At 49.0% G+C, this 22,729-nt stretch overlaps 1 protein-coding gene across 1 annotated transcript; it reads right to left on the bottom strand.

Annotated features, from left to right (window-relative positions):
* Positions 1–22,154, bottom strand: LOC120517815 (cadherin-related family member 5-like). Its single transcript, XM_039740341.1, has 9 exons — positions 22,073–22,154; positions 20,946–21,133; positions 7,838–7,891; positions 5,878–5,967; positions 5,173–5,259; positions 1,992–2,102; positions 1,167–1,328; positions 603–693; positions 1–317 (listed from the first exon to the last, which is right to left on the bottom strand). Exons 1-9 carry the CDS (start codon positions 22,152–22,154, stop codon positions 1–3), a joined length of 1,182 nt encoding a protein of 393 aa, XP_039596275.1.
* Positions 22,155–22,729: the final 575 nt, after the last annotated feature.

Raw genomic sequence — 22,729 nt, 5'->3', positions numbered from 1 at the left:
TCAACTGCCACTGAAGAACACGTCATCGTCATCCTTGAGCAGCTGTTTTGGGGTCACCGCGCTCTCTTCCAGAGTCCCTAAATGTTCATCCCAGTTTGGACCTCCGTGATTTTGCGCCTTACCTATTGGTCCCCTCCGTCCCTCACCCGTCACCTCGTCCTCACATATGGGGCTATTCGTGAAGTGGGCAGACACCGCTGGTCTTTGTCTCGTTGACCTTTGTCTCGTATTAAGACATTCGCCGAAGCTCCGACTGACCTCCTGCCACTCCTTTGGAGTTTTTACGGCTGATATTCTTACTTCAGACCTTCGGCTTTCTTTACCAAGACACACCTGAGTGAAACGTCTTTGGACATCGGCATTCTACTGAGAGGGGGACACTTGATGGTCGGTCCAGGTGACCCTGCTCTTTATTAGTCTCCTTGTCATGGAGGTGATGGTCCTGCCATTTGATGACTTGATGATGGCTGTAAAGACTCTGGAAGCCAGTGCAGTGACGCAGGGACAGGGGTTACTGAAAACTCTTAAAGCGATAAGAACCTACTGAGACATCCAAGGAGAAGCCTGGCCGACGCACGAGCCTCCCTGGCCTTTCAGCTCACCTCCGACAAGCTCGTAATTTATGGGGACACCGAGGCCTTTGTCACCGTCCACTGCATACACGGGTCCGGGCAGGAAATGCAAGGGTCTGTCCTGAAACACAAGAGAGAGGCAGACAGGGGGTGACTACCAGAAAATGGTGGCATCTTGAGCTACAAGACATGTGGTGTTTGGTCCGAAGAAGCTCCACTCCCATGCCACCATCTGTCACACATCAGATGTCCCTCCCTCTGCAGTTCCCCAATAAGCTATTTGGTGTGTCAGGTGACTGACAGCAGGTGGAGTTGGACCCACGTGACAGGGCGTCACTTTGATAGTGACATCTAGGGCCACACACTAGAGTTACAGTGGCTTCCACAAGTGAGCCCTGAGGTCTCCAGGTGGCCTTTGTGCTGCCAGCTCCAGAAGGCCATGCTGACCGATGACATGATAAGGTCATTTTGGTGGCACTTCATTTCGTGATTCCTGATCCCAGATCATTCCATCCCACATGTACAGTTAAGGGGCTGAGGTTCTGCCTTGTGGGGTTTGAACCACGACAGACCCTCGGCTGTAGAAGGACTCACCTCTTTCTCGGTTAAGTTCACCGTTCCAGTGTATCCCGCACTCAGGCAGATCTTGGCGTTGTTCGCTCCCGGGCGGATGTCGCAAGGCAGGAACCAAGGTGGCCGATTATCGATGTCCACAACGGTGATGTGAACAGACGCATTTGCCACGAACCGGCCATCCTGCATGGTGAGGAAGAGGAGGAGGAGGAGAAGGAAACTCCTGTTAACGAAGTCAAATGAATCCCCATTCATCCCCATGTTGGCTGAGGAGGTGCCCTTAGAGGACCACAAGTGCAGCAGAGGTCACAGTGTGACAGGTCACCTTGTGCAGTACAACTCAAGGGGCTCAGCTTACTTGGCTGAGGGGGCACAACTCTTATGGCTCAGCTATTACTTGGGACACCCCCTGGGTTCAAGTCTGACAGAGGACAATGAGCTGTGATATCACTGGTGACATCTGGGGACTTAGCAGCTCAGCAGCTATGTGTTCCCTTGGGACTCAGGGGCTACCAAGTCTGAGACCACTATCTGTGAGGGAGGACATCAAACAGAGATGGGTGAGACTCTGAGTGACTCCTCGCCGGTGACAATGAAAGAAAAGGAAAACAGAGGAGTGGGTGACAGGTGTGACAGTAAGTGGCTGGGCCAAAGGGGGTACTGCTGTGACACCGAGGTGGAGGGGACAAAGGCTGAGAGGAAGACAGCAGAAGACCAGGGCCAGTCAAGGGGTACCAATGAGCTCTTAAGCCAAGGGGTGGCCAAGTCTTCTTCTCCTCATCCTCCTCCTCACCAAAACACTGTGCCCTTCTCATTGTCACAAACTAAACACTCAAGGACACTCACACTGGCTGACATGATGAGCTCCAGCCGCTCCCCTTCATCAAAGTCCAACAGTTTCGCCACCAGGATGCTTGGGCTGTTCGAGGAGGCCAGTCGGAAGAATTCAGATCCATTCTGGAAAGACAAAAGACGGGTGCCATGCGGTCAGGACCTCTGAACAACTGTGCCACTCTGCCCAGCCAGCTCACTCAAGTGGAGTCACTAAACTGGTCACTTGTGTCTGTGGATCTCAGGCCTCACTGGGGGTCCTCAGTGGGTTTGTCCTGGTGATCCTGCTGAGGTCCGGCCATTTAAGATTTTAAACACTTCACGTCAGGTCCTCTCTGGATCTCAGTTGGCCTAAACAGGAAACCAGAGCTGAAGACCCAAATCAGAAAGTGGGCTCCAATGGGGGGCCAGGAAGAAGATTAGTGACAACCTTAATGGATGACTACAGGACTCGGTCAAAGGCTGGCAGCCTACCAGGAGCACTTTGGCCGCTGACTGTGGACCCACCATCTCCACCATCACTAATCCAGAAAGAACAGTTAGCCAATTCCTGAGAAGATGGCTGAGTTTACCACCAACAGTATGGCACTTTATGGGCACAGCTGCAATTGAGACTCCCCTCAAAGGCTGTGCATCTGGACAAAGAATCCCAAAGGTCTCAGGAGCACAGCTGGAGGTCATGACAGGTAGAAAGAGGAGGCCTGAGGCATTGCCATGGAACACTTCTTGGAGCTGTGTGCCAGGGAAAGAGCTGGCTTTGGTCACTTGGAGTGTCCCTGTTGTGACAAAGCAAGAGGGAAGAAGGAGCGGCATGACCTGATTACGAGGAAATTTACAACATCTGTCAACGAGGAGCTGGGGGCCTGGAGAAGAGGAAGAGGAAGGGCCAGAGAGGAACGTCACACAGAACAACGGGGCCACACCCTGCCAAAGTCCTGATGAGCAGCCAGACCAGCCATCCTGCCCAAAGAAGGGCACCAGTGGAGCTCCGGCCAGGCTGCTGCTTCAAGAGAAAGGAGGTCATCTGGACCAAGAGGGGCTGCAACTGCTGACTGCCCCCTTTTTGTTGCTAGAGATGACCAGGAAGCAGCTGAAGAGCAGTGATGTCACTTCCTCTGCCAGACCCGCCCCTTGCACAGTCTGGCTGCTCGTCAGGAGTGACCTCTACTGAAGGATGGACCCCAACTTGCAGTCTCGTCCTTAAATGGGGTGGCGGTGGTGACTCCCTGCCTCTTTATCTTGTCCCTCATCTTGTCCCCTTGTTCCCTAAGGCAGAAGTTCTCATGTGTGTTGGGAGGCTGCCATTTGTTCTGTTAACTTATTGATTGATTGATTGATTGATTGATAAACTTATTTTATTCTCTTGAGCGTCTGGAGTTATTTTTTTGTTTTTTCTGTACACCCTGGACATCGGACCTTACTCTTATTCTATGTTAATTAATGTTGACTTATTTTATTTTCTTATTGTGTCTTTTATTTTTCAATTCTTTATTATTTAAAGCACTTTGAGCTACTGTTTGTATGAAAATGTGCTATAGAAATAAACGTTGTTGCTGTTGTTGTTAAGTTTTAATTTCCGCTTGGAGGTCAAATACTAAAGTAAAACGAATAAGAAACCAAGCAGTCATCACCTGAATGAGTTTCTTTCTCTTCTCTTCATTCAGATGAGCGCCGCTCCCTTCTAGCGGAGTCTGACCAGCAGATGCCAGTTTGCATTTCACAATTCAATCATCGGAGTAGAAACGCTCGAGGCACATCGCTCAATCATTCCCTGAGATTGTAAGCCCTCTTTGTATTTTACAGACTAAATAAAGTTTAATGAAGAATTCGTGCTGCTGAGTGACGTCGTGACGGACGCCGTGGGCTTCACTCTCCCGCCCGTCTCGCCCCCTTGAAGTTCTCTGATGTTCTCACAGTCCAAACAGCACGTCCTTCACACCATCAGGAGATTCAAACCTACTGAAGCCCCCTAAAACAGCAGAGGGACTTCTTCACTTCACTGCAGCCCAGTTCCAGATTTCAGCTGCCCGAGTGCCATAACTGCAAACGCCTGATGAGACGTCGGGCAGCTGGTCACGGGCACTGAAACTCGCACAGGACGCACCCGCAGGACGCACTGCTGCCCGATTGGCGGTTGTGCTTTTGTCAGCTTTGGTGTCAAAGTTTGAATTCTGCCCCGTCCTTTACACTCTCAGTTCTGGTTTGGGCTGCGAGATGCTGAACTCTTCACGACGTTTCACGGACTGCGACTGCCGTTAGTGGGTTGCATTTTGCCAGCTTGTCAGCCTTGCCAGTCCTGGCTTTGGGCTTCCTTTGTAGCCATCTGATGGTCTTTTCTATGTGAAAGGTGTTGTATAAATAAAATGTGTTATTATTATTATTATCATTATTTTATTATCATTATTATTATTATTATTATTATGATTATTTTCATTATTTTTTATTATTATTATTATTATTTTTCTTATTATTATCATTATTATCATTATTATTATTTTTATTATTATTATCATCATTATTATATTATTATTTTCATTATTATTATTATTATTATATCATTATTATTATTATTATTTTCATTATTATTATTATCATTATCATTTTATTTTTTTTATTATTATTATTATTATTATTTTCATTATTATTATTATTATCATTATTTTTATTATTATTATTTTCATTATTATTATTATTATCATTATTATCATTATTATTATTATTATCATCATTATTATTATTTTTATTATTATTGCTGGTCAGAAGAGGGACCAGCTGTCACTTCCCTTTGTAGGGACTCATTTGCATAAGGCCATGATGGCCAGCGCGGCACAGCACAGTGAAAGGTGTGGCGTCTGTGGACTGCCCGGTGAGGTGCCCGGGACACACGGTGCAATGAGACTTATTTATTCATATAGTGAGTGCCCTTCACTGATATACACGTACACACAGAGGGGCCGCGTCGTAAATACATTGAGAATTTGGAGCTGTCACTCATTAAAGGGGCAGGAGGAAGGACAACAAAAGAGTAAAATGACATCACAATTCATTACAAATACTAACAATAAAAGTTAGAGTTTATCGTGAAATAACATCATCATCATCATCATCACCATCATCATCATCATCATCATCATCATAATAACCGACACACACGGATCATCAGAATGAAATCAGAGCTGACAAGATGGAGACTCACGGTGTTCCCGTCGAGGGAGTAAAAGAGGGCTTCTTTGTCAGCATCGGTGGCTTGAATGCGTTCCACGGAGGTGCCCACTGGCGTCAGCTGAAAATGAAAGGCAGTGTCACTGAACTTACAAGGTCACAAGTTTGACAAGTGGCTTTGAAGCACTTGGCCTATCACCTGGCACAGCAGACCTGGCTGGCACTCACCACAGCAGTGAGGGGTGGGGTGGGCACTTAAAAAAAGATCACAACTGGACATCCTAAACCTGCCCGTTAAGGGACCCACAGGAACATCACAAGGCATGAGCAAAGGGTGTGGGCGCTATATGACACATGGATGTGACAGGCACTGCACTGCAGGGTCACTAGGCCACATGCACACGGAGGAGATGTCATTGTCACTCACCCCATGCTCATACTCTGCCCTGAGAGCTCAGTCTGGGTGGCAGACATTTGACACGGACCCCGTGGCACAGAACCATGAGAGAATGTGACTGGTCAGCAGGGGTCTCGTATAGGTGGGCACTAGCTGGATAAAAAGATCAGAGGTACAAGGGGCTGCCAGGAGCCACAGGTAAGCACCCTGCCCCCAGGTCTGACGTGACATAAGGAGGTCATAAGCCTGAAAAGCATACAAATATGAATCATTTAAAATAGAGACAATAGCCAAAGTGATGCCACACTGGCATAGGTGCAGATCCACCAGTCGCCCGCTTACCTCGCTGACGCTCAGGAAGTACTCGCTTTGGCTGAACATCGGCGCATTGTCATTCTCGTTTACAATGACTACAATGACATTCAGCTGATTCTGGATGGAAAGAAAGAAGACAAGAGGCAGATGAGAGGAGACCTCCAGAGCCCTGCAGCCCCCCACTGGCACCCCCAGCTGTTCTTTATTGTGGGGGGCATCAGCTGCTCTGCAGTTTCCTGTTGTCGTCACCACTCCTTAGGCTTAGTAAAGATGATTTCTCATGTAAATTCATAATTCTGTCTCAAAAACTGAAGACCCCTGAACTGGCCGTGGAGCTCCAAGAGGAGCCGTGGGAGCAGGATGGCCGTGGCCCCCGACTGTTCAGTGAGTAAGGATTGCCACACGTCCCTTGGTGGCAGCCACTTCAATTCTTCATAAAACTGACTGAAAGTCTCAGCTCTGAATGCAGTGTGTCCAGGGTCCACCAGTACAGTGACACTGGGGACAGAACGGCAATCATGGGACAACATGGGCCTTTCCCAGTCGGCCATCAGTCCTGACGTCTCTCTGACACCAACATGTCATGTCATCGGGGATCATCAAACACCACCAAACACCCAGTGCCAGCCTCTGACGTGCTGTGAAGGTGACGTCACACAGCCAAACCTGCCACCATGTGACATATCCTGACAACGGAGTCACAACAGGGCAGTGCCCACAGAAAAACAAAATGGCTGCCCTGCCCAGTAAAAACGTCATCCTGAGTTTTGGGTTACAAACATTCGAGTCAATGCCACAAGGAAACATCTTCACAGCTCAGACAAGGAGGACCCACCTGATCTAAACTGGAACAATTTGGTTTGATCATCAAATTTTTTTTTTTTTTTACTGGGCACCGCCTTCATGGGAGCGTGGGCACAGAAGGCGTGTCATGTGATGTGGTTTAAGCTGGCGCCATGTGGGTCTCCGTGTCCGAGTTTGTGGCCTTTTCTTTTGAGCCTTCGGAGCTCATGGAGACTTTGTGCCTCGTTACTTCATCTGCTGACCGCTGCCACAATCTGAGACCAGAACTCCAGTGAGGGGCGAAACTCAAAGTGACCAACAGCAAAGTCAAGAAATGCCAGCCAGGAAATGAAAAGCGGGAAAGCCTGCAGAATTGGAAGGAAGCGGCAGCTGTGAATGATTTACACTCACAACGTCCACCAATCAGCTTATAGTGTCACACCGATGACATCACACAACTCAACTACTGGGGCCACGCCCCTGACGACAGGAACACAAAAGGGTGGCGATCAGTAAAAGAACAGGATGGCATCTCAAACACGTAACAAAAACAGAACGGAGTCGCAAAAGGAAAGTGAATCTGATTGAAAGAATACAACTCCATTATCTGACACCTCTGCCTCCACCTCAAGGGGGTCTTCAAAGTGGACCCCACAACAGCTGCTCAACAAGCGTTTGCTGCTGCATCTGCTGGGGACTTCACTCACGACTGAGACCCCCTGACTCAGTGGACACCTTCAGGGTGTGAGCTTGGGGGTCCCGGATTAGAGAACAACCCTCTCAGCCCAAAGACGCTAAAGGAGAATCCCTGCGGCTCGACTGACTAAGGGGGTTAATTTTGAAATCCTGGGACCCTGAGGCGGCATTCCTGACAAGCAGGGGGGCATCGGCCAGAGGGAATTCCTCAGCGGGAACACCAAAGAGATTTACGAGAAATGAAAACCTTCAGGAGAGCAAAGGGGGGTTTCAACTGGAGTCCTCCTCACTTGTCCACTTTGGCCAACGCATTTTTCTTTCTTCATGTCATTGTGTGCAAAGAACAAAACAGGGAGCCCCGAGAGTCAATTCATGTGCTTCACTCCTGGTGTACCCACCATGCCTGGCACACACGATGCCAACATCTACACTCCATCAATACTCCAAGTAACAAAGAGAACACTTCTAGAAGCCCCCCAGGCGTCACAGTATAAGAAGGTTGTCTTACCGTGTCAGGCTGGCGTCTGCAGATTACAGTCACGCTAAAAACAGGATCCATGGTCTGAAAGAAACAAAAAAAGACAACAGAAAAGAACAGATGAGAGACGGCAACGAGAAAACAACAGCAGACATCACAAAGAAAAAACGAGCAGAGACCCTCAGTGGTCCTCCATCACTTGGCTGCTCACAGACGACAAGAGGAAGCCCACCACAGCTCCGCTGATCATCTGGGGGGCAGCTTTGACCCCGCTTTGCCCCCTCCTTTGCCCAGTTTTCGTGTTGACTGCCATTAAGACCCTCAGGCGCTGAGGTGACGAGGACTGCAGTGAGCTGAACGGCCTGCATGAGACCCTCAGCTGTGCGCAGTGCTGTTTGGTGGTCCCTTCTGAAAGGTTCACTGAGTATTCTCCATGTTGGCCTTCGGACCCTCTCTTCGCTTGGTTTTGTGTTGCCCACCTCTTTGTATTTCTTTTTTTTTTGTTTATTCCTTTTTCAAGTGTTCACTTTGGATTTATTCTTATTGTGTTCTTAATTCATCATTTAATTCATTTTGTAAATGTAATAAACTTGGAGTTTAGGAAGGAATTTTCACCTTTTTATCCTTCCTGTTGAGGAATTCATACACAGAGATACATTCAGTTCATTTGTGCAGGAGAACAAGCAGCAGGGGGCGCTCAAGTGCCGCTGAATGTCCATTTCCAATGGCAGGCGCTGGACTGACAGCCACTAGGGGGCACCCTGCCATCCTCCCTGTACCCCCATTATGAGATGCCCAAGTTGATGCCCCTGACGCACTTCATTCCAATCTCTCAGCAGACTCAAGTCGGGCTACGAGCTACCATAACGACAGCAGAAGAAGCAAATCTGCGGTGAGTTTTCTCCTAATGCGCCATCATGTGGCAGAGCGACGGGCACTAAGCAAACTCCTGTCAATCATGAAGAATCCACTGCATCCACTTAACAGTGTCATCTCCAGACAGAGGAGTAGCTTCAGTGACAGACTTTTGTCACCGTCCTGCTCCACTGACAGACTAAAGAGATCGTTCCTCCCCCACACTATGCGACTCTTCAATTCTACCCGGGGGAGTAAATGCGAACATTAATTTTATTTTAACTCTTTTCATTTTTATTACTATTTAATTTAATATTGTTTCTTTGTATCAGTATATTGCTGCTGGATTATGTGAATTTCCCCTTGGGATTAATAAAGTATCTATCTATCTTAAGACTGCTGAGTAACTGATGAGGGTCTCACAGACGTCACCGTAACTAAACTAACACGTCACGTAACTCGCCTGTTAACTGGTGGGCCTTCCTTAAACCCGCTGTAGCGGTGGTGACAGACCAGAATGTCCATGGAGCTCACGGGCACTCTGAACATTTCAAATGTGAAGATTTCTACATGAACCAGGGTGGTCTTCATGGACATCAATGAGGCGCACTGTTAAAAATCACAAATGTTAAAGCCCCTAATGGACTTTTTTCTGAGGCTGTGGCTCACTTTGTTTTTACGGAGACCATTTCTGTGTTGGAATTCATTTTGGAGAGAAGCAGAAAAAAGGAAAAGAGGGGGACCAGAACTGGAATTGCAGCATCTGGTGAGACAGCCTGGCCACAAAGAACTAAACCTCCTGAGATGAAGGCGAAGAGGAAGATGAAGAAGGTCCACTGACTTGTGTGTCTGATGCTCAGGCTGCCACCTGACAAGCTCACACGTGACAGGCGTTTAGTTCCTGGTCTGCAGCTTACTACCAGTTTCACTGCCAGTAAGACCTGACCTAAAGACAACTTATGACTGGAGAGTACCCGCCATGCAATGTGTGGGCAGTGTGTTAGAGGCCGCCAAGTGACGATAGCAGGTATCCTCTTTGTGCCCACCTGCCCTAAAGTCACTGATGACTTGTGACTGGGAAGTGTCCACCGTGCCAGGTGTTTGCATTGGTTTGTCAGAGGGCACCAAGTGATGAGAGTGGGTTTCTCCTTTGTGCCCACCTAGTGACACCACAGCCTGACATTCCACAAGCTGGCAGAGGAGAGCAACCACTTAAACACAAGATGCGAGACCCTCAGCTAAAGCAAGTGACCTCTTAGAAGGATTTAGGGGTTTATGCTGACACGACGTTTTCATCATGTCAGCAAAGTGCAGAAGCGATTGAGACGGCAAATAAAATGTGAGCTCATATCATCAGGACTGAGGGACGTCACACTCAGGCTATGAGGCCACATCTGGAGTGCTGTGTGCAGTCCTGGTCACAAGAAAGACAGAGCAGCACCTGAAGCTGTGCGGAGGAGAGCAGCCTGGTGCATCATGGGACATGAGGACATGTCAATATGGAGGAGAGTAAGCCTGGTGCATCATGGGACCTGAGGACATGTCAATAAGGAGGAGAGCAGCCTGGTGCATCATGGGACCTGAGGACATGTCAATATGGAGGAGAGTAAGCCAGGTGCATCATGGGTCTTGAGGACATGTCAATATAGAGGAGAGCAGCCTGGTGCATCATGGGACCTGAGGACATGTCAATAAGGAGGAGAGCAGCCTGGTGCATCATGGGACCTGAGGACATGTCAATATGGAGGAGAGTAAGCCTGGTGTATCATGGGACATGAGGACATGTCAATATAGAGGAGGGCAGTCTGATGCATCATGGGTCCTGAGTGCATCATGGAGGAGGGCAGTCTGGTGCATCATGGGACATGAGGACATGTAAATATAGAGGAGGGCAGCCTGGTGCATCATGGGACTTAAGGACATGTCAATAAGGAGGAGAGCAGCCTGGTGCATCATGGGACCTGAGGACATGTCAATAAGGAGGAGAGCAGCCTGGTGCATCATGGGACCTGAGGACATGTCAATAAGGAGGAGGGCAGTCTGGTGCATCATGGGTCCTGAGGACATGTCAATATAGAGGAGAGCAGCCTGGTGCATCATGGGACATGCATCATGAGGAGAGCAGCCTGGTGGAGGACATGTCAATATAGAGGAGAGCAGCCTGGTGCATCATGGGACCTGAGGACATGTCAATAAGGAGGGGGGCAGCCTGGTGCATCATGTGTCTTGAGGACATGTCAATATGGAGGAGAGCAGCCTGGTGCATCATGGGACCTGAGGACATGTCAATATGGAGGAGAGCAGCCTGGTGCATCATGGGATCTGAGGACTCATTTATAAAGCAGCTTGGATTTCAGTGTGGGTGCCAAAGACCTGGCATGTGCCTTTGAGAAATCCCCGTCACCCTGTAAGTGTCTTCACACCCTGCCCATATATGGAGTATGCTAATGACCCTCATGCAGATGCAATCACCACGCTGCAGACCTTCACTGACTGGGAGAGCAGACCCCCCACCTGCCACCTCCAGCCATGGCTTACGTCAAATAGATGAACGACAGGCTGACCAAAGCCACCACGATGTCTGTCACTGTCAGGTGGCTTGTGTATTAATGGAGTGTCACTGCTAAAAAGGGCACCGTTGCCACAAAGTGCACCATTACTGTGTTTTGCCGTAGGGTAGGGTTAATTGTGACAAGACGTTTTTATTTAGTTTTAGTCTTAGTCCATCCATCGATCCATCCATTATCCAACCCACTATACACTAACTACAGGGTCACGGGGGCCTGCTGGAGCCAATCCCAGCCAACACAGGGCGCAAGGCAGGAAATAAACCCTGGGCAGGGTGCCAATCCACAGGGCACACACACACACACACACACACACATACCAAGCACACACTACGGACAGTTTAGAATCACCAATCCACCTAACCTGCATGTCTCTGGACTGTGGAAGGAAACCCACGCAGACACGGGGAGGACATGCAAACTCCACGCAGGGAGGACCTGGGAAATGAACCCAGACGGGTTCCCTTACTGCAAGGCAGCAGTGCTACCCACTGTGCCACCGTGCTGCCCAACACAGAAATTCAATGCGATATTAACGAAAAGGTAAAAACAAAAAGAGATCAACTACTGTATGTGGACATACTGCAGGGTACATGACAGAAGTATGTGGCTGTTGTTCGGATTGAGTCGTGTAGATCGTCTAACTCGTGTTGCCATCAGGGAGGAGTTGTGTTTCTACCCAATGATTTGTTGTTTGGTGAAAGTGAACTCCGCATACGTGAGCGGCAGAGACATGAGGTGGCTGGCGTGTAGCACAGGCCAGGAGGGGTGGTAGTGGGTGAAGAGGGCAGGGGGCTAAGCCCCCTAGTATATCTCGATATACAAAAGCCAAATCCCACTGACTCACTCATCACAAGGACTTGGGTCTTGAAATTTGGAATGTGGGTTACCCTCGGCCCATAGGTGCTCGCTAAGAAACGGTTTTAAAAATGTTGTGGCCCAAGCGCGTTCTCTCTGTATGTCTGTCTGCTTTTCACAAAAGAATTACTTACCGGATTTAGATCGGGTTGTTTTCTAGAATTTGCTTGAACTTTCTGGTTGATTTTGCGACTTCTCTCAAGTACCGTAGTTCACATGCGGCAATCCAAGAGAGTGGCTGCGGGTAGAGAGCAGGGGGGGCGGGGCCTTCCTCATTCACGTGCCAGCCTCTGTTCAAGTCGCTCTACCTGTCGCCACGTGTTGGAGTCCTCCTCGCCTCTGCTTAGCTAGTGATACCCGTTTGTTCAACAGACATCATCATCTACAGATTGTTAAGGAGTAACGTTTGACATCTTTGAGAGATCAGAGCTCCGTGTGTTTTAGGGGTACCTGCTGACTGCCAGAGATATCACAGCCTTGTGCTTTTGTCCCCACGCGGGTGACGCTCTCCCGTCAGAGATGAACACGATCAGATACAGTGCCAGTGCCTATTGATTTATAAAGTTTGTCCTGTTTTATTACTATGTGGGTGCAGCGATGGGTACAGCTAGTGTGTGTATATATAAGTAACTGTGCCAACTGAGCCGAGCTGCCATCATCTGCCCAAGAGCCGCACAGACTCATCGTTTTATTTTTGTCCCCCTTCGTGTGCATGTCACTGTCACAGTTGAGTGCTGTGGTGTATTCTCAGCTCATTCACAACCCAACGGCGCAGGACAAGTTCGTCCAGAGCAGGAGCAGCTCGGCAGTGTCACATGGGCTTTTCCAGATGCTGTGACGAAAGGCGAGCCGTCACCTCAAACAGCAGAGAATCCAGAGCCGTGGTGGCACTCGGCGCCGACACTGCAGTATCTTACACAAGACAAACATCTCATTTTGACTGTTTGACTAAATTACTAAAAAGCCAAAAAAAAAGCCACCCCTCCTCAAACCGCCATCTTATCGTGGTGGAGGGGTTTGCGTGTCCCAATGATCCTAGGAGCTCTGTTGTCCGGGGCTTTATGCCCTGGTAGGGCCACCCAAGGCAAACTGGTCCTACGTGAGGGATGAGACAAAGAGCGGTTCAATAAAACCTCCTATGAAGAATAAAAAATTTGGACACCATTTTCCCTTGCCCGGACGCGGGTCACCGGTCCCCCCTGTGGAGCCAGGCCTCCAGGCACAGACCGAAGAGGTAACGTGGGTCCTCCTCCCCATGGGCTCACCACCTATGGGAGGGGCCAAGGAGGTTGGGTGCAGTGTGAGTTGGGTGGTGGCCGGAGGCGGGGACCTTGGCGGTCTGATCCTCTTCTACAGAAACTGGCTCTTGGGACGTGGAATGTCACCTCTCTGAAGGGGAAGGAGCCTGAGCTAGTGCGCGAGGTCGAGAGGTTCCGGCTAGATATAGTCGGACTCACCTCGACGCACAGCTTGGACTCTGGAACCAATCTCCTTGAGAGGGGCTGGACTCTCTACCACTCTGGAGTTGCCCCCGGTGAGAGGCGCCGAGCAGGTGTGGGCATACTTATTGCCCCCCGACTTGGAGCCTGTGCATTGGGGTTTACCCCGTAGATGAGAGGGTGGCCTCCCTCCGCCGGGTGGGGAAGGGTCCTGACTGTTGTTTGTGCGTATGCGCCGAACAGCAGTTTGGAGTATCCACCCTTTTTGGAGTCTCTGGAGGGGTGCTAGAGGGCATACCTTCTGGGGATTCCCTCGTTTTGCTGGGAGACTTCAATGCTCACGTGGGCAATGACAGTGAGACCTGGAAGGGCGTGATTGGGAGGAATGGCCGATCTGAACCCGAGCGGTGTTTTGTTATTGGACTTCTGTGCTCGTCACCGATTGTCCATAACGAACACCATGTTCAAGCATAAGGGTGTTCATATGTGCACTTGGCACCAGGACACCCTAGGCCTCAGGTCGATGATCGACTTTGTGGTCGTGTCGTGGACTTGCGCCATATGTCTTGGACACTCGGGTGAAGAGAGGCGAGCTGTCAACTGATCACCACCTGGTGGTGAGTTGGCTTTGATGGTGGGGGAAGATGCCGGTCAGACCTGGTAGGCCCAAACGTGTTGTGAGGGTCTGCTGGGAATGCCTGGCAGAGTCCCCTGTCAGAAGTAGCTTCAACTCCCACCTCCGGCAGAACTTCAACCACATCCCGAGGGAGGTGGGGGACATTGAGTCCGAATGGGCCATGTTCCGTGTCTCTGTTGTTGAGGCGGCTGACCGGAGCTGTGGCCGCAAGGTGGTCGGTGCCTGTCGTGGCGGCAATCCCCAAACCCGTTGGTGGACACCGGCAGTGAGGGATGCCGTCACGCTGAAGAAGGAGTCCTACCAGAGACAGCTGATGGGTACTGGCAGGCCAAGTGGAATGAGGCTTCGGTGGTTGCTGAGGTGTGGGAAGAGTTTGGGGAGGCCATGGAGAACGACTTTCTAACGGCTTCGAGGAGATTGTGGTCCACCATCCGGCGTCTCAGGAGTGGGAAGCAGTGCAGTGTCAACACTGTATATGGTGGGGATGGTGCGCTGCTGACCTCGACTCGGGATGTTGTGGGTCGGTGGAGGGAGTACTTCGAAGACCTCCTCAATCCCACTAACATGCCTTCCATTGAGATGAGGTGGCACGGGCATCTGATCAGGATGCCTCCTGGACGCCTCCTTGGTGAGGTGTTCCGGGCACGTCCAACCGGGAGGAGACCCCGGGGAAGACCCAGGACACGCTGGAGGGACTATGTCTCCCGGCTGGCCTGGGAATGACTTGGGAATCCCCCGGAAGAGCTAGAAGAAGTGGCCGGGGAGAAGGAAGTCTGGGTATCTCTGCTCAAGCTGACCTGACCTCGGATAAGCGGAAGAGGATGGATGGATGGACTAAAAAGCCAATTCACTTTTACTCAAGAAAAATTAATTTACTTTTTGTTGAACCAAATTAGACAAAAACTAACACAAAGTGAAATTATTAAAATGTGGCTAAAACTCCAATGTGACTAAGACTCAGGGCGGCACGGTGGCGCAGTTAGAAGACCCTTAGTGCGGGTGTGTGTGGGTGTGTGTGGCACCCTGCCTGGGGTTTGTTTCCTGCCTTGCGCCCTGTGCTGGCTGGGATTGGCTCCAGCAGACTGCTGTGACCCTGTAGTTAGGATATGGTGGGTTGGAGGATGGATGGATGGAATTTCCGTGTTTGGACTTTCATGGTGACAACGCAATGTCTAACGGCCTGTGAGTGAATATCGTTTTCTTTCTCTCTACACGAATTGTGTCTGACAGCAGCATTGACACAAATGAGAAGTGATTGACCTGTGGGCGTGGCTGTACCTGTTTTAGATGTGGGCGGGGCTTTTCCAAATCTATTTGCATAAAGTTGTGTCTCGCAGGGCTTGAAATTTTCACTTCTCCACCAAACAACAAATCTTTTAATTCTCATTGGGTAGAAACACAACTCCTCCCTGATGGCAACACGAGTTAGACCTTAGATCTACACGTCTCCAGCCTAAAGTTTCGATCCAAACAATATCTTTGACCTCTTTTCACAGTTTCCGTTTGTTAGCACTAATGCGATCTTTACTATCAATCAGTTTTTTGAGACTTTCTAATTTTTGTACTTCCATTATCTCTCACCTGCTCTGCTTTTGTTCCGCGCCAACGTTTTTGAGTTCTTTACGATGTTCTACTTTGTCATCTACTCTTTGTCTTTTATTCTCTCTATAATCTCTTGGCACAAAGTCTCCTCTCACAGGACCCTGAAAGTGTCTCTCCGAGAAAATCACGTCTCGTCTCTCTTCCCAACATTTTTATTTATATCACAGATAGAGACGTAGATTTAGATATCCTCACGTTGTGAAGGGAGTGGCTGAACGCACGCTAAGGAGACGTGGACGGATCACCTGCTTGCTTTCTGCTCCTCCTGCCGAGGTGCGCGTCGATCGTTTCAAAGCCTGAACAGCAGCTGTCCTGCGGTCTCACTGATTTGTCTCGCAGGCTGATTATTACTTTCCTTATTTTCTGAATTTGCACATACAGTAGATTATCATTGTTCTCTTGTGCATCCTATTTTGCTTTCTTTTCTCTCCAACGCTTCCGTGTCTCTTTTCGACGTGCCGCTTTTCTTTCTTCACTTAGTCGTTCACGTGTCATCTCCAACATTTTGAAGAGCTGGGAGCACATGAAGTGTGTCTGCTGAAAGCAATCCGACAACTGCGAGGTTAGACGTCCGTGGACTTGTTTTAAATTGTGTGTAAGGAGGGCGTGACGTGCAGAAGTCACCGTCTCACGGGTCTCGCTTCTCAAGGTCGTGATGTCTAATCTCGCTTGACATCAAAGTGTCTCCCCGAGATGATCGCGTCTCAACCCAAAGTCTTTATATATATATATATGTGTGTGTATATCTACAGTGAGGTCCATAAATATTTGGACAGAGATGACTTTTTTCTAATTTTGCTTCTGCACATCACCACCATGAATTTGAAATGAAACAACTCCGATGACGTTGAAGTGCAGACTCTCAGCTTTAATTCAGTGGGTGAACAAAACGATTTCATAAAAATGTGAGGCGACTAAAGCATCTTGTGAACACAATGCCTTCATTTCAGGGGCTCAAAAGTAACTGGACAAATGAAATAACTGGAAATCAAATGTTCATTTCTAATACTTGGCTGAAAACCAATGCCAGCCTGACGTCCTGAACTCCTGGGCATCACCAGACGCTGGGTGTCCTCCTTTTTAATGCTCTGCCAGGCCTTTACTTTCAGTTGCTGTTTGTTCGTCGGCCTTTCTGTCCCAAGTTTTGTCTTCAACAAGTGAAATGGACGCTCAGTTGGGTGAAGATCAGGTCACTGACTTGGCCATTCCAGAATTTTCCACTTCTTTGCTTTAATAAACTCCTGGGTTGCTTTGGCTGTATGTTTTGGGTCATCGTCCATGTGTATCATGAATCAGTTTGACGTCATTGAGCTGATTTGAGCAGACAGGATGTCTCTGAACACCTCAGAATTCATTTGGCTGCTCCTGTCCTGTGTCACCTCATCAGTAAACACGAGTGTCCCAGTGCCACTGGCAGCCATCACACCGCCGGACTCCACCGTGTTTTACAGATGATGTGCTGTGCTTTGGATAATCAGCTGCTCCACGCCTTCCTTCTCCATCCTTTTTTCTTGCCTTCATCATTCTGGTGGAGGTTCATCTTGGTCTCGTCTGTCCACAGAATGTTTTTCCAGAACTCTGCTGGCTTTTTTAGATGTTCTTCAGCAAAGTCCAATCTAGCCTGCCTTTCTATTCTTGAGGCTTCTGAGTGGCTCTCACCTTGCAGTGCACCCTCTGGATTTCCTGTCATGCAGTCTTCTCTTTATGGTAGACGTGGATATCGATACGCCGACCAAGCCCTGGAGAGTGTCGTTCACCTGGCTGGCTGTTGTGAACGGGTTTCTCTTCACCATGGAAATGATTCTGCGATCATCCAGCACTGTTGTCTTCCGTGGACGTCCAGGTCTTTGTGCGTTGCTCAGTTCACCAGTGCTTGTTTTCTTTCTCACGATGTACCAAACTGGAGATTTTGACACTCGTAATATCGTTGCCATTTCTCAGATGGGTTTTTTTCTGTTTTCGCAGCATAAGGATGGCTTCTGTCACCTGCATGGAGATCTCCTTTGACCGCATGTTGTCATCTCCCACATGCGAGCACCGCACCTCAAATCAACTGCAGGCCTTTTATCTGTTAACTGATAAGACGTAACGACGGACTTGAACACACCTGACCATCAAATAGCCTTTGAGTCAATCGTCCAGTTACTTCTGAGCCCCTGAAATGAAGGCACTGTGTTCACAAGATGCTTTAGTCGCCTCACATTTTTATGAAATCGTTTTGTTCAGCCACTGAATTAAAGCTGAAAGTCTGCACTTCAACGTCATCGGAGTTGTCCATCCATCCATCCATTTTCTAACCCGCTGAATCTGAACACAGGGTCACGGGGGTCTGCTGGAGCCAATCCCAGCCAACACAGGGCACAAGGCAGGAACCAATCCAGGGCAGGGCGCCAACCCACCGCAGGGCGGCCAATTTAGAATCGTCATCGGAGTTGTTTCATTTCAAATTCATGGTGGTGATGTAGAGAACCAAATGAGAAAACAGTCATCTCTGTCCAAATATATAAGTTTTTGTCAGCTTATTTCATTACATTGTGTTAGGAACTTATTGAATTTACTACAACGTGCCTGACTCGTTTCAATCAATGACTTTATATATAATCTGACTTTATATTTATTTATTTATTTATTTATTTATTTATTTATATATTCAGATGCTGACTTTAGAATTTCAGAAGATTCTTGTATTTGCCTGTTTGACACCCCATGTGTATACACAATATATACACTGCTCACAAAAATGAAATGAACACTTTAAAGAAACACATTAGATACATCAGATCTCGATAGGAAGTTGGATATCTATACAAATAACGACAGGGCAATGTCTTAGGAACAAAAGGATGCCAAGTCTTTTAATGGAAATCAACGTTTTCTGCCCACAGAGGGCTCAATTGTGTAGACACCCTAAAGTCAGAGTGAAATGAAGATGTGGCAGGCTAGTCCATTTTTTCAAAAACTTCATTTCTGCTCCTCAAAATGCTTTTCAGTATCTTGTGTGGCCCCACGAGCTTGTATGCATGCTTGACAACGTCGGGGCATGCTCCTAATGAGACGACGGATGGTGTCTTGTGGCATTTCCTCCCAGATCTGTATGAGGGCATCCCTGAGCTGTTGTACAGTCTGAGGAGCAACCTGGCGGCACCTAATGGACCGAAACAAAATGTCCCACAGATGTTCTATTGGGTTTAAGTCAGGGGATCGTGAAGGCCATTCAATTGTTTCAATTCCTTCATCCTCCAGGTACTGCCTGCATACTCTTGCCACATGAGGCCGGGCATTGTCGTGCATTAGGAGGAAACCAGGACCTACTGCACCAGCGTAGGGTCTGACAATGGGTCCAAGGATTTCATCCTGATACCTAATGGCAGTCAAGATGCCGTTGTCTAGCCTGTAGAGGTCTGTGAGTCGCTCCATGGATATGCCTCCAAGATCATCACTGACCCACCACCAAACCAGTCATGCTAAACGATGTTACAGGCAGCATAATATTCTCCACGGCTTCTCCTGACCCTTTCACGTCTTTCACATATACTCAGGGTGAACCTGCTCTCATCTGTGAAAAGCACAGGACGCCAGTGGTGGACCTGCCAATTCTGGTATTCTATGGCAAATGCCAATTGAGCTCCCCGGTGCTGGGCAGTGAGCACAGGGCGCAGTAGACATTTGGGCCCTCAGGCAACCCTCATGAAGTCTGTTTCTGATTGTTTGGTCAGAGACATTCACACCAGTGGCCTGCTGGAGGTCATTTTGTAGGGCTCTGGCAGTGCTCATCCTGTTCCTCCTTGCCCAAAGGAGCAGATACTGGTCCTGCTGATGGGTTATGGACCTTCTATGGCCCTCTCCAGCTCTCCTAGAGTAACTGCTTGTCTCCTAGAATCTCCTCCATGCCCTTGAGACTGTGCAGGGAGACACAGCAAACCTTCTGGCAATGACACGTATTGATGTGCCATCCTGGAGAAGTTGGACTACCTGTGCAACCTCTGTAGGGTCCAGGTATCGCCTCATGCTACCAGTAGTGACACTGACTGTAGCCAAATGCAAAACTAGTGAAGAAACAGTCAGAAAAGATGAGGAGGGAAAAATGTCAGTGGCCTCCACCTGTTAAACCATTCCTGTTTTGGGGTCATCTCATTGTTGCCCCTCTAGTGCATCTGTTGTTAATTTCATTAACACCACAGAAGCTGAAACTGATTAACAACCCCCTCTGCTACTTAACTGACCAGATTAATATCCCATAAGTTTCATTGACTTGATGCTATACTCTCATTAAAAAGTGTTCCTTTAATTCTTTTCAGCAGTATATATATATTACAGTATATAAATATGTAGATAGACTGTCGATATCATTCATTTGAACCAGAAATGGTGGAGAGGAGGACGGCGTTGACAATATCTCACGTCTCAATAGTCTCGTTTCGTCTCAAGATTTTCTTTTTTAATAGCGAGACATTCCAGTGATGTCACCTTTATCTACGGGTCTCTTTAAATGAAGATCAAATCTCGAAATGTCCACGTATGTTAAGAATGTCCCGACCTTTCATGGGGTGCCCATACTTTTTTACAGGAGGTTTAGGCTTCACATATTTACGCAAAATAAAATAAAGGACTAGAAGGGGATGTTGAGTCTCATCACCAGCTCTGTTTTTGTTGGCACCCTGGTGGACCCCATGGCCCTGCAGATGCCATTTTGAGGTGTGTGACGTCACGGGAGAGAGTCCCGTGGTTTTGGCTGCCATCTCATTTCACCGTTGACCTTCACCAAAGCTACTTTGCCTTTCGTATGACGCCTCACTCTTTGTGCTTTCTAATTTCTTCGATGTTGGTGAGGTGACCGCTGCCCTGTCCAGTATGAATGCCCCATCTCAAGACCCCCGCCTCACTCCCCCATCAAACGAGCCCAAGATGGACAATCTGCATCAGATCATCCAAACTGCAGTGTGCAGCTTACATGTTGTGCTGCTGGCCATGTGACGGTGGCAGACTGGTGGTGCTGCCATTGTGACAGACAGGCTCCTCATAATGTGTCTGGTGGGCACTGATGAGTCTGCCTTTCAGTTGTATGGACACTTCATGCCATAAGTCTGTGCCAACCTTTCTGTGCCCCAACACTGATGCCAGTCTGTTACTCCATTATTGTCCCACCCCATTGTCTCCACATGCCGGCCCCCCACCCTTACCTCGGCATCCAGTATAACATTGACACGCAGGCTCTCCCCATCGATTCTGAACATGTTAGCGTTTGCTCCTTCCAAGCTGAGTGCCACGTTGCTGTCCGCCACAGAGATGTTCACCACGGCGTCCCCAATTTTGTTGTTCTCCATAATTTCTGTCACATACTGAGCTCCTGCATTGTTTATCCAGCAAACTGTGGAGAGAAAAACAAAGCAAAGGAGGGCATTAGCTGGGCATGAAGAGTGCCACCACTTCCACACTTTGGGCATGAGCTCGCCTTGCAAGGCGCCCGATGAAACACGGGATGAGATTCCATCACTTGATGAGGTCCTAGCAAGAGCTTGAGCCCGACTTGTGCCACCAGCTGCTCACATCAGCCCTGGTCTCATTAAGACCGTAAACTTTAGAAAATGGACACATGACAATAGAAGCCCTCGTGGCACTGCTCTCTAGGAAAGGTGCCATGTTAAATAAGTGGGGCCTGCCTACAGTATGCCAGCAAACAAAGGAGACCTGCGTGGAAACTGTGCTATATGGAAAGAGACTCAAGACTGATGGGAACTGGCATTGAATGTGGGCACTTGGTGATGTTGTGAATGGCAATTAGTATTAGCCCTGCCAAGGCACATGCCCGTGTTGTGCCCATGTTCTGGTGTGTTCCTCATATCTTAGATTGTGTGGGTGTGCCCTGTAATAAATGGGCACCCCATCCAAGGTGTCTCCCAGTGGCATGGCACTGGTTGGGTTTAAAAAATGGAACTCCAGGGACCCAAGTTCAAATGCCAGGCAAGCCCCTGAGACGTCTGCCTCCTCTTGCAGTGCCCACACATCCCTAAAATACGAGGAATGGCACTTTATAAAACACAACAGAGAGCCCACTTGAATGTGACACACATGGCCAGCTGACCGGAGAGACCCCTGACCATCACGCCCGCTGACCATCGCCATTCACCTGCCCCTCCAGACGTGAAGCCCCTCAGTGTTAATGATTGGTGGTCGCTGGCCAGTGAGACCTCCGCTCTGACCGAGGCCCAAGTGCTATGTCTGCATTATCAACGCGCCAATCAGGGGGCCAGAATAACACTAATCCCCCCCTCCCACCCCATCCCATGCCCAGTGGGCCAACACTTACGGTTCTGCTGGGCACCGACCCCAGCGAGCAGAGCCCCCAGGATAGCCAGCCAGACGCCCCTTCCTTCGCTCGTCACCGTCATCGTCCTCAGTCTCTCGCAAACAGGCAGCAGCTGTTATGGCCGTTGCTCCCAACCTTTGCCTCCTCCTGCTGTTTTATGGCTTTACGATGTGTACTCGTGTCCCGGCCCCCTGCTCCGACTCTTTTAATTTTCAATCCCGCGCCTGGAATGCCAACTTCCTTCTAATGCTGCTTTATAATTCTTCAAAGGAGAAGTGCTGGCCGAAGGTGCAGAGCTCACATGCGGGTGACACGCCAGGCACGTCCAGTCAAAGAGCCCACGGCCCCCCGGAGGAGACACGTCCAGGCAGTGAGACTCTAGAGACCCTAACACTATCTTGGCACACAGGTGGGGTGTCGGCGGGCAATGCACTTTACTTAGGAAGCCTCTCCTGTGTTGTTACCTAGCAACTAATGATGGCACCCACATCCTGCCACTACTTCCACTTACCAGGAGGGGGCAACGGCCATCATCGGGGCTAAAGACCCCCTGAATGTATTTAGACCTGTCAGCCCTGATTTCAATTTCCCTGCTACTGGTGAAAATGAGAGCTGGGGGCGAGGGGTGATGAGCCACTGGGCACAAACACTGGACGA

Source organism: Polypterus senegalus, chromosome 1 (genome assembly GCF_016835505.1).
Source record: "Polypterus senegalus isolate Bchr_013 chromosome 1, ASM1683550v1, whole genome shotgun sequence".
Classification (NCBI taxonomy): domain Eukaryota; kingdom Metazoa; phylum Chordata; class Cladistia; order Polypteriformes; family Polypteridae; genus Polypterus; species Polypterus senegalus.
The sequence above is the reverse complement of the archived record's forward strand: the minus strand, read 5'-3'. Positions and strand labels throughout refer to the sequence as shown.

Excerpts from the sequence above, each read along its gene's own strand:
- LOC120517815 (XM_039740341.1), bottom strand. The coding sequence starts at position 22,154 with ATGACGGTGACGAGCGAAGGAAGGGGCGTCTGGCTGGCTATCCTGGGG. Across the intron at positions 5,260-5,877 it reads ACTTCCTGAGCGTCAGCGAG|CTGACGCCAGTGGGCACCTC; the intron begins GTAAGCGGGCGA and ends TTTCATTTTCAG. Across the intron at positions 2,103-5,172 it reads ACTCCCTCGACGGGAACACC|AATGGATCTGAATTCTTCCG; the intron begins GTGAGTCTCCAT and ends TTGTCTTTCCAG.